An 11591-nucleotide genomic window follows, 5' to 3' on the forward strand; every position below is an offset into this window, starting at 1 on the left:
GTTGCCCCTTAAGTCTCTTTTATGTCTTTCCCCTCTCACCCCAAACCTATGCCCTCTAGTTCTGGACTCCCTTATCCTGGGGAAAAGACCTTGCCTATTTATCCTATCCATGCCCCTCATGATTTTACAAACCTCAATAAGATCACCCCTCAGCCTCCGACGCTCCAGGGAAAACAGCCCCAGCCTGTTCAACCTTTCCCTTTAGCCTCCAATCCTGGCAACATCCTAATTAATCTTTTCTGAACTCTTTCAAGTTTAACATCTTTCCTATGGCAGGGAATCCAGAATTGAACACAATATTCTAAAAGCGTCCTAACCATTGTCCTGCAACATGACCTCCCAACTCCTATACCTGTTGCACTGACCAATAAGGGAAAGCCTACCCAATGCTGCCTTCAGTAGCCTGTCTACCTGCGACTCCCAATGGTGTAAATACAGCAGGAGTGACTCAGTCGGTTCACCTCTGAGGCAGAGCATCATGAGTTCAAGCCCCAGTTCCAGACACTTCAGTACAAAGGGCAGTCAGTACTGGGGGGGGGAGAGTGCTGCATTGTCAGGGGTGCACTCTCTCAGATGGAGCATGAAAGCTCTCTGGTATGAGAGAGAGAGAGAGAAAGTTCCTCATCTCTGAGAGAATGCATAGCTCTCAACAAATACCAGGTTGGGAAAAAAACTATCTGGTCCTTGTGGTGTGGGAGCTAACTGTGCAACACTTCTGCCCCGTTTCCTACAGCACAACTTTAAGATGCACGCCTTTGGTTGTAGTTAATCCTGGGATGTCCTGAGGCTGTCAAAGGCGCGAGATTAATTCAGATCTCTCTTGTAGTAATGGTGCGTGGGTTCCTGAGGTGACTCTGGCTCCCAATCACTTTCCTCAGCTGCTGTGGCCTCAGCCAAGGTCAGGCATTCCCGGCTGAACTCTTCATGAGGCCAAGCCGACCCGAGCACCTGGGACAACCACCCGCCCCCGCCCCCACCCCCGAACACACACCCGGTTGAACTAGCCTCTCACCACCTTGTTCTCTTATAGAAAATCACGCCTGAGCTGGACGAGTTTTTCCAGCGGCTCCGGACCAAGGTGAAGATCGGTGTGGTGGGTGGCTCTGATTACATCAAGATCGCGGAGCAGCTGGGGGAAGGAGAGGAAGGTGAGGCCACTGGGCCACATGGGGGCGCTGGAGCAGGAGGCCTGGGTTCCCGTCGACGGGCCGTTCTCGCACGTGGTCAGCCGCGAGCGGGTTTGCTGGGGTCCCTGCGCATGTGTCAGCCCTTCGTGGGAAACACTGCCCGGAAGTTCCCTTGGTGGATATCAGCTCCTTTGTGTGAGATAACTGGGCGTTACGATTATGCCAGGGCTAGGTGGTGGTTTTAGATTAGATTCCCTACAGTGTGGGAACAGGCCCTTCGGCCCAACCAGTCTACACCGACCCTCCGAACAGTAGCCCTGCCAGATCCATCTCCCTCTGACTAATGCACCTAACACTATGGGCAATTTTGGCGTAGCCAATTCACATGGTCTGCACATCTTTGGACTGTGGGAGGAAACCAGAGCACCCGGAGGAAACCTGCACGGACATGGGGAGAATGTGCAAACTCCACGCTGACAGTCACCCGAGGCTGGAATTGAACCTGGGAGCCTGGTGCTGTGAGGCAGCAGTGCTAACCACTGAGCCACCGTGCCGCCCCATGTTGGTGTCGCGTAGCCAATTCACCTGGTCTGCACATCTTTGGACTGTGGGAGGAAACCAGAGCACCCAGAGGAAACCTGCACGGACACGGGGAGAATGTGCAAACTCCACGCTGACAGTCACCCGAGGCTGGAATCGAACCTGGGAGCCTGGTGCTGTGAGGCAGCAGTGCTAACCACTGAGCCACCATGCCACCCCATGTTGGTGTCGTGGTCATGTCCCAGGATAATAAACCACAGGCAGGTGGGACCCATTCAGTTTGGGATTATGGTCGACATGGACTGGTTGGACCCAAGGGTCTCTTTCCGTGCTGTATGACTAGTATCACTGACGACGAGACATCTTCTGATTGTTATAAGGACCCATCTGGTTCACCAATGCCCTTGAGGGAGGGAAATCTGGCACCCTTACCCAGTCTGGCCTAGATGTGACCCACAGTCATGTAATTGCCTCCTAATGATCCTTTGAAATGCCTCTAAGATGCCACTCAGTTCTAGGGGTGGGCAAGAAATGCTGCCTGGGCCGGTGATGGCCCGAGTCCCACAAATAAGTTGTTTCTTGGGTTCACAGTTGGTCCCTTTCTTCAGGCACCTCCCTGCTTTGGCTCTGAAACCGTGGAGGAGTGCGGTAAGCACCAGCCACCACTGTGACCGTGTACCAGCAGTGCCAGTGCAGGCAGTGGCTCAGGAAGGCAGCTCACTACCACCTTTCCAGTGCAACCAGGGACGGGCAATAAACGACAGCCCACATTGCCAATTCACCCATCACAAGTCAATACAAAATGGACCTGGATGGAATGGCTCAGGATCTTGAAGGGGCGATACTAAATCCTCCTCTCTTTCTGTGACCGTGCCTGTCCTATCGAAGATGTGCAGGTTAGGATGGATTGCCCCATGCTGAATTAGGAGAAAGTGAGGACTTCAGATGCTGGAGATTAGAGTCAAAAGCGTGGTGCTGGAAAAGTCTGGCGCTTGATTGTAATCTTGTGACCGTGTACCAGCAGTGCCAGTGCAGGCAGTGGCTCAGGAAGGCAGCTCGCTACCACCTTTCCAGGGCAACTAGGGACGGGCAATAAACGACAGCCCACATTACCAATTCACCCATCACAAGTCAATACAAAATGGACCTGGATGGAATGGCTCAGGATCTTGAAGGAGTGATACTAAATCCTCCTCTCTTTCTGTGACCGTGCCTGTCCTATCGAAGATGTGCAGGTTAGGATGGATTGCCCCATGCTGAATTAGGAGAAAGTGAGGACTTCAGATGCTGGAGATTAGAGTCAAAAGCGTGGTGCTGGAAAAGTCTGGCGCTTGATTGTAATCTCACCGTGAAGCCCCTTCCATGGAAGCCCACCTTGAAGAAGTTCTCCTCCTCCCTCTATCACTCAGCCCCCCCCCCCACCCACACACATGCCTGACGAAGAGCATATGCTTGAAACGTTGACTCTTCCTGCTCCTCAAATGCTGCCTGACCGGCTGTGCTTTTCCAGCACCACACTTTTTGACTCTGCCCATGTTAAATTGTCCATAGTGTCTAGGGATATGCAGGTGAAGGGGTTAGCTATTGGGAAACACAGGGTTACAGGGATTGGGACTGGGAGGGATGCTCTATGAAGGGTCAGTGCAGCCTTGATAGGCTGAGTGGCCTCTTTCTGCACTGTAAGGGTCCTACGATCTGAGCACTGTGCCCCACGATTACATGGAGCTGAGGATTATCAGATGATCCATGATCTTAGTGAATGGCAGGCCAGATGCAGTGGGCTGAATGGCCTCCTTCTGCTCTTCTATCTTTACAATCTCACCCAGCTCTCCGTTCCTTTCCACAGTCATTCAGAAATTCGATTACGTCTTCGCCGAAAACGGAACAGTCCAGTACCGAGACGGAAAGTTCATCACAAAGGAGGTGGGTCCAGAAATCACCCAAGGTCACTTCACGGTCCAGACCAGGATCACACAGTTTTACGAATCCCAGGCAATGCATCGAGAACAAATTTAGAAACGCGATTTTAACCAACCTGTTTGGACATATTATTACTCGCATGAAAAGGTTTGGAGAGAAAGATCAAATGGAATGGGGAAGAAGGCACACGGGGCCGAATGGCCTACTCCTGCTTCTTGTTTCTGTGTATTCAGGGCAGCTGGGATTGAATCTGCAGCCCCTGTCTCAGAGATAGGGGCATTACACTACGCCTCAGGACTGTCAGAATACTATGCGTCCGCTAAAGAGTGGGACACGTTGAAATGTTTTGTTAGATTTGATTAGATTAGATTCCCTACAGTGTGGAAACAGGCCCTTCGGCCCAACAACCCCACACCGACCCTCGAAGAGTAACTCACCCAGACCCATTTCCCTCTGACTAATTGACCGAACACTATGGGACAATTTAGCATGGCCAATTCACCTGATCAGGACACGAATGACAAATTTCAAATCTCACAACCATTTGTACAACAGGGGAATGTGGTGAAGAGGAAAGTTTTTCACTCAAAGAGTTGCGAGGGATGTAGAGCAATGGAATGGCTTTAAGGCAGAGGTAGATTCCTGATTAAGGAGGGAGTATTATTTATCTCTTTATCCATCCACGGGATGAGGGTGTTGCTGGCTAAGCTTGCATTTATTTTCTTTTTTTTTTAAAAATCTCCCACACTACCGCCTAACTGCGGTAGTGCTTATTTTTTCCCAGCACCCATGTTGTGTGTGTGCACAGGTGTGAACATTCTTGGTTTTTTTTTCCTCCCTTTTTTTTCCCCATGGTGTGTGTGTGTGTAGGTGTGAGACACAGTGAGTTAATGAACTAGATGGGTTTTTCCAACAGTCGACAATGGGATTTATGGTTATCATTAGTTTCTTAATTCCAGATTTTTTTTCAAATTCCTTGGCAGGATTTGAACCTGGGTCCCCAGACATTACCTGGGTCTCTGGATTAACAGTCCAGTGATAATACCAGTAGGCTGTCACTTCTGCTTCGGTGATTCAGTATTCTCAGTGATCTATTTGCCATACAGTAACAACATCTTCTATATTTGAGGTAACATTCAACTGTTCCAGACTTCTACACATATGCAAAGTTTGGGAGAAGATTTGTAGCTCGGGTGCTCGTTGTTGTGGTTCTGTTCGCCGAGCTGGGAATTTGTCTTGCAAACGTTTCGTCCCCTGTCTTGGCCGACTAGCCACGAAACGACACGACCAGCTATCCTTAGTAGCCACACACGCAGATGGGACAACACTACCATTATAGGGCAAGCCAAACAGAGAACAGCCAGGGAATTCCTAGAGGCATGGCATTCATCCACAGACTCTATTAACAAACACATCGACCTGGACCCAATATACCGGCCACTACAGCGGACAGCTGGAACTGACAACCGGAAGCGGCAGAGACAGGCCACGATAAATGCCAGAGGAAACATCACAGAAGCGCTTCACAGGAGGCTCCCAAGCACTGAGGATGTCACCTAGACAGGGGACGAAACGTTTGCAACAAAAACTTCCAGCTCGGCGAACAGAACCACAACTTCTGCATATATATCACGGAGGGTGTCAGAGGCAAGAAAGTGGAGTTCAAACTGCACTCGGGTCAGCCGTGATCTTATTGAAGGTCGGAGCGGGCCTGAGGGGCTGAATGGCCTACTCCTGCTCCTATCTCTTATGTTCTTAGCCCAGCAGAGTAGCCAACTCTAGTGGCCTGGAGTTTTTATCACATGACCCACTCCTGCCTGTAAATGCCTCACCATTGGTCACCAGTGTGTCTGCCCTCATCCTTTTTCAGTCAGAAAGAAACACCTCCAATTTTGTCATCCAATTTTGATGACCGTTAAGGGCCTGTTTTCTCCGAACTGTCAGGAACATCAGTGTAGAATCTAGGAAAATAAAACAGAGGGCCAGCCACCATCTCGTGGGATAGTATAACGGGCTCGATGGGCCGAGTGGCTGTATTTCTGCTCCTATTTCTTACCCTCATACGGTATATATGAACCCCTGGAACGGCACAAAGACTGAAAATGGTTACAGCACAGGCCATTCAGCTCATTGTGACTGTGCCAGCTCTCAACAGCAGTTCGGAGCACCCTGCTCATTTCCTCTACTGCCCCGTGATTTCTCCCCCTCTCACCTGGTCCTTGTCCAGAATCGATGATATCTGTCTCCTCCGAGCTGTTTCAGGCCATGTTTCCTGTTCCTAACCACTTACTACACAACAGCAAACTCTATCCCGCTCTACCCCAGGGTCACAGAGGCCCTTCGGTCCAACTCCTCCATGCCAACCAGAGTTCCCAACCTGAACTAGTCCCATTTGCCTGCGTTTTGCCCATATCCCTCTAAACCACTCATATTCATGTACCTGTCCAAATGTCTTTTAAATGTCACTTGTGGTTCTTTTGCAAGTCCTGTGTTTCTCAATTCTCCACCAATGGCAGAGGCCTCTTCCTCAGGAGGTGATGGCCTGGTTGTATTTTGGCTGGACTCTGCTATAATCCAGAGCTCCAGGGAATGTCTGGGTACCTGAGTTTGAATCCTGACATGGCAGATGGTGGAATTGAATTCAGTAAATTCAATTCCACCATCGGCACGGTGGTTAGCACTGCTGCCTCACAGCGCCAGAGACCCGGGTTCAATTCCCGCCTCAGGCGACTGCCTGTGTGGAGTTTGCACGTTCTCCCAGTGTCTGCGTGGGTTTCCTCCCACAGTCCAAAGATGTGCAGGTTAGGTGAATTGGCCATGCTAAATTGCCCATAGTGTTAGGTAAGGGGTACATGTAGGGGTATGGGTGGGTTGCGCTTCGGCGGGGCGGTGTGGACTTGTTGGGCCGAAGGGCCTGTTTCCACACTGTAAGTAATCTAATCTAATCTAATCTAAAAAAACAGGAATTACGAATCTAATGATGACAATGAATCCATTGTTGATTGTCAGGGGAGAGGAAACCCATCTAGTTCACGAATACCCTTTCGGGAAGGAAGCTGCCTTCCTTACCTGGTCTCGGCCTACACGTGACTCCAGACCCACAGCAATGGGGTTGACACTTATCTGCCCTTTGGGCAATTAGAGGTGGATAATAAATCCTGGCCCAGTCAGTGACGCCCTTATCCCGTGAATGAAATTTTTAAAAATTTCTGCTTCCATCCCTCTTGATTTTGAACTCAATCAAATCTCCTCTCAACCTTCACCTCCCCCCCCCCCCCCACCCAAGCACAACCAGTCCAGCTATATAGTGAGTGTCAACATGAAGTGTGTATATTGCTCCAATTATAATCCACTGTCACCAAAGGAAATGAAATCTATAGGATACACCATCATAAATATATCTGTATGATTAGATTAGATTCCCCACAGTGTGGAAACAGGCCCTTTGGCCCAACCAGTCCACACTGACCCTCTGAAGAGTAACCCACCCAGACCCATTTCCCTCTGACTAATGCACCTAACACTACGGGCAATTTAGCGTGACCAATTCACCTGGTCTGCACATCTTTGGATTGTGGGAGGAAACCGGAGCACCCGGAGGTAACCCACGCTGACGCGTGCAAACTCCACACAGACAGTCGCCCGGATAGGTGATTAGTGTAGATTCCATAGAGTGTCTCCCCATACAACACAGGAGCTGGACTGAGAGGGAAGCAGTCTGCTATCTGGATCCGTCTTGTATAAGATCCACATGCAGTGGTTAACATGGCTGCCGCACAGCGTCAGGGACCCAGGTTCGATTTCAGCCTTGGGTGACTGTGTGGAATTTGTACATTCTCCACGTGTCTGCGTGGGTTTCCTGCGATTGCTCTGGTTTCCGCCCACAGTCCAAAGATTAGGAGGTTAGGTGGACTGGCCATGCTCAATTACCCATTGCATGGAGGGATGTGTAGGCTAGATGGATTCGCCAGGGGAAATGCAGGATTACAGTGATAGGGTAGGGGGTCGGGTCTGGACAGGACGCTGTTCGGATGGTTGCTGCAAACTGGATGGGCCAAATGTTCTCTCCCATAGGGATTCTCCTTCCCAATCAGAGGCAGCTCATGTGAATAGAAGAAAGGGTTGGGGGGGGGGGGAAGGGGGGGGTGGGGGGGGAGGCCATTTGGCCCATTGAACCTGTTCTTTCATTCAACACAATTCTGGTTATTTTGGGACGAGGTTTGGAAAATAGGGAGTTGTTGAAATCGAACGTGGAACCTGACCCAGGGCTGGGACGAGGAAGCAGGTTTCACTCGTTACCGACCAGAGGCATCGAGACTGAGGGAGTGGCAGACATTAAAGATGAAACGGTCTGAGATGGTGGACACGGGGCAGGAGAAGCTTTGTGAGGAGCTGGGGCTCAGCCCCAGGTTTAGTGTGGAGACGGTGTGAATATTCCCAAGGATGTTGGAGAGAGGGGGGAGACAGTGAGTTTGCTGAAGCAGTCTGGGACAGGGATTGAGGGGAGGGGAATCTGAAACATGTTGATATGGATGGGGTCAGTGAAACGTGTGGCCAGGTGCTGCTTTGTCAGGATTTTGATGTTGAATCCGGAATCCGGGGAGAAAATGGACAAAACCCAACAGAGACCTGAAGGCGGGAATGTGTCTGGGAGAAGGAGGTGTTTCTGCAGAATCCTGAGGCACTGTGTTCTGTGTCCATATCCCTTTCTAACCAGTGTACCCTCCCCTCCCCTCTCCCTCACCATCTTCCCATCTCCCTTCTCTGTCCTCCCTCCACCCCCCACTCACCTTTCCCACTACCCACTATCCTCCCCTCCTTGCTTCACCTTGCTTTCTCCATCCCTCCCTCCCTCCACTCACTCCCCCCACTCTCCCCCACCCCTCTCTCCCTCTCCTCCTTCCCCTCCCTCTCCTCCTCTCCCCTCCATACACACACACAAAACCCCCACCCTCCACCTGCCTCTCTCCTGTCCCCTCTGTTGTTTGTGTCCCTCCCTCAGGCTATTCAGAACCAGCTCGGTGAGGAGTTGCTGCAGGAGCTGATTAATTTCTGTCTGGGCTACATGGCTCTCATTAAACTGCCAAGGAAAAGGTAACAATCCCCATGACCCTGGGGCTGGGGCTGGAACTGGGGTCTGGGGCTAGGCTTGGGCTGGGGCCTGGGGCTGGGCTTGGGCTGGGGGCTGGGCCTGAGGCAGGGCCTGGGCTGTGCTTGGGGCTTGGGCCTGGGGGTGGGTCCAGGGATTGGTGCTGGGCCTGGGCCTGGGGCCGGAGCCAGGCTTGGGGCTGGGGATTGGGGATTGGCGGCAGGATGGGGCAGGAAGGGAGAGGGGTGAATGGACAGAGTGTGATTGGTGGAGCAGAGGGGGGAATTAATATGAATGGAAATTTGCAGGAATGGTGGAGGTGGGAGCTACTGGACAGGAATGCTTGCATTCACTCCTCCACAGTGGCTGAAGAATTTCAATTCCCGCCTCAGGTGACTGTCTGTGTGGAGTTTGCACATTCTCCCCGTGTCTGCGTGGGTTTTCCTCCGGGTGCTCCGGTTTCCTCCCACAGTCCAAAGACGTGCAGGTCGGGTGGATTGGCCATGCTAAATTGCCCGTGGTGTTCAGGGATGTGCAGGCTCGGTGGGTTAGCCATGGGAAATGCAGGGTTACAGGGATAAGGTAGGGGGAGTGGGTCTGGGTGGGATGCTCTTTGGAGGGTCAGTACTTGTTGATGGGCCAAATGGCCTCTTTCTGCACTGTAGGGTTTCTATGAAATACTGACCCCTGTAGTTCGGTCTTCTCCCATCCCCCACTCTAACTGAGGACCTTGAGGTCCATCGAGCTGAGAATCCATCATTCTCTAGGGCTATGCCTCGACACCACTTCAATGGCTGTAAGGTCAGGCCGGTGTCAAGGGAGATAGTGGTGCAGTGACGTTATCGCTTGTAATCCTGAGGCCCTGGGATAATGCTGTGGTGATGTGGGTTCAAATCCCAGCCCTGGCAGCTGGTTTCAACTCAACAAATAAACAAAATGAACCTGGAGTTGAAAACCCATCAGTCGCTCCTCCTGATTGTTGTCAAAACCTTCACTCTGAGAAATCTGGCCTACATCAGGCCCACAGCAATTCGTGGATTGGTAACTGTCCCTCTGAAATGGCAAAGGCAGTTAGGGATGGGACAACGCGTGGGATAGTGGGCCGAGGAGTGGCAGATGGAGTTTAATGCAGAGAAATGTGAGGTGTTGCATTTTGGATAAGATGAACCAGGGCAGAACTTAAGACAGTTAATGGTCGGGCCCTGGGGCGTGTTGTCGAACAGACAGACCCAGGGGTGCAGGTACAGAGTTCCTTGAAAGTGGAGTCACAGGCAGACAGTGCAGTGAAGGAGGTGTTTGGCACGCTGGCCTTCATCGGTCAGAGCATTGAGTATAAGGGTTGGCACGTCCTGTTACAGCTGCACAAGACATTGGTGAGGTCACATTTGGGGTGTGCTGTACAAGTTCTGGTCGCCTAATATAGGGGAGATGCAATTAAACTGGAAAGGGGGCAAAAAAGATTTACAAGGATGTTACTGAGACTGAAGGCTTTGAGTTATAAGGAGAAGCTGGATAGGATGGGACATTTTTGCCTGGAGTGTAGGAGGCTGAGGGGTGACCTTTAGACAGGTTTATAAAATCATGATGTGAATGGATCGGATAAATAGACAAAGTTCTTTTCCCTGGGGTGGGGGAGCCAGAACTAGAGGGCATAGGTTTAGGGTGAGAGGGGAAAGATATAAAAGGGACCTAAGGGGCAACTTTTACACACGGAGGGTGGTACGGGTATGGAATGAGCTGCCAGGGGAAGTGGTGGAGGCTGGTACAATTGCAACATTTAAAAGGCATTTGGACAGGTGCATGGATGGGGAAGGTTTAGAGGGATATGGGCCAAACACGGGCACATGGCACTAGTTCAGTTTGGGAAACTGACAGGCATGGACGAGTTGGGCCGAAGGGCCTGTACCATGATCTAGGACTCTACACATGCTGACCCTTGGCAATGACACACCCATCCCAGAAAAGGATTGAACCAAAATACAAATGGAATTCTTCCCCTCACGTGCTCAGATTGACGTTAATCAGCCCTTTTGCCATCATTGGAGTTATTGTTTTATCCTGGATCCTGGTTAGTCAGAGCCGCACAACACAGACAAAGTCCTTCAGCCCGTCGGGTCTGTGCCAACCCAGCTACACGAGTGCCCCTTTGCTGTACTTGAATTTGAATGGTATTTCTGGCGCCCTCCCGGACATTTTGTAAATGTTGTGAGGTTTGCTGCCTCTATGGCCCTCCCTTCCGGGTGCCTGTGGCCCAGCAGGGATGGTGAGTGGTTGGCTTGGTGCTAGCCACTGGCTAAGCCAAGGTGGCCCTGTGTTTGGGCTCCAGCTCAGTCTCCGTGAGGCAGCTCGGGGGGCTCCAGGCCACTCATGGTCGATCAGCTGGATCCGGTTCTGACCTCACTGTGGGACATGTCTCTCTTTCAGGGGCACCTTTATCGAATTCCGGAATGGGATGCTGAATGTATCTCCCATCGGCCGGAGCTGCACCCTGGAGGAACGTATCGAGTTCTCCCGGATTGACAAGGTAACCCTGGGGTGTGGGCTGTTGGGGAGTGGGGGCAGTAAGATCCTGCACCATTCAGCATGCGCTACCCTCCTGAATCCTCCCATGGGGGGAGGGGTAGGGGGCAGGAAGGGTAATTAGGGACGGGCAATAGATACTGGGCCCGGCCAACGATGCCCATGTCCCCAGCAACAGTGAACACCAGACACTGAGGTTCTTTTCCTGTGGAGGCCATTCAGCTTCTCAAGCCTGCTCTCCCTTCAGTGAGATGGCAGCATTTTCAGTCCTTCTAACACCCCGATTCTGTCATGGGTTTTAAGGCTGCAGGAAATGACCTGAGCACCAATCAAAGTTCTTTTTCCAGTGAACCTTCCCTCTTCAGGACCAAGGGTGACATGCTTCCCCCAACCCC

At 51.5% G+C, this 11591-nt stretch overlaps 1 protein-coding gene across 1 annotated transcript in view; it reads left to right on the forward strand.

Annotated features, from left to right (window-relative positions):
• LOC122542026 (phosphomannomutase 1-like) overlaps positions 1 to 11591 on the forward strand; it is a 33425-nt gene that overhangs the window by 1126 nt on the left and 20708 nt on the right. The window contains exons 2-5 of the mRNA XM_043679316.1: positions 1031 to 1148; positions 3514 to 3590; positions 8590 to 8681; positions 11101 to 11200. Of these exons, the coding sequence (XP_043535251.1) occupies positions 1031 to 1148; positions 3514 to 3590; positions 8590 to 8681; positions 11101 to 11200 (387 nt within the window). The remainder of the gene's footprint in view (positions 1 to 1030; positions 1149 to 3513; positions 3591 to 8589; positions 8682 to 11100; positions 11201 to 11591) is intronic.

This window comes from Chiloscyllium plagiosum, chromosome 39 (genome assembly GCF_004010195.1).
Source record: "Chiloscyllium plagiosum isolate BGI_BamShark_2017 chromosome 39, ASM401019v2, whole genome shotgun sequence".
Classification (NCBI taxonomy): Eukaryota; Metazoa; Chordata; class Chondrichthyes; order Orectolobiformes; family Hemiscylliidae; genus Chiloscyllium; species Chiloscyllium plagiosum.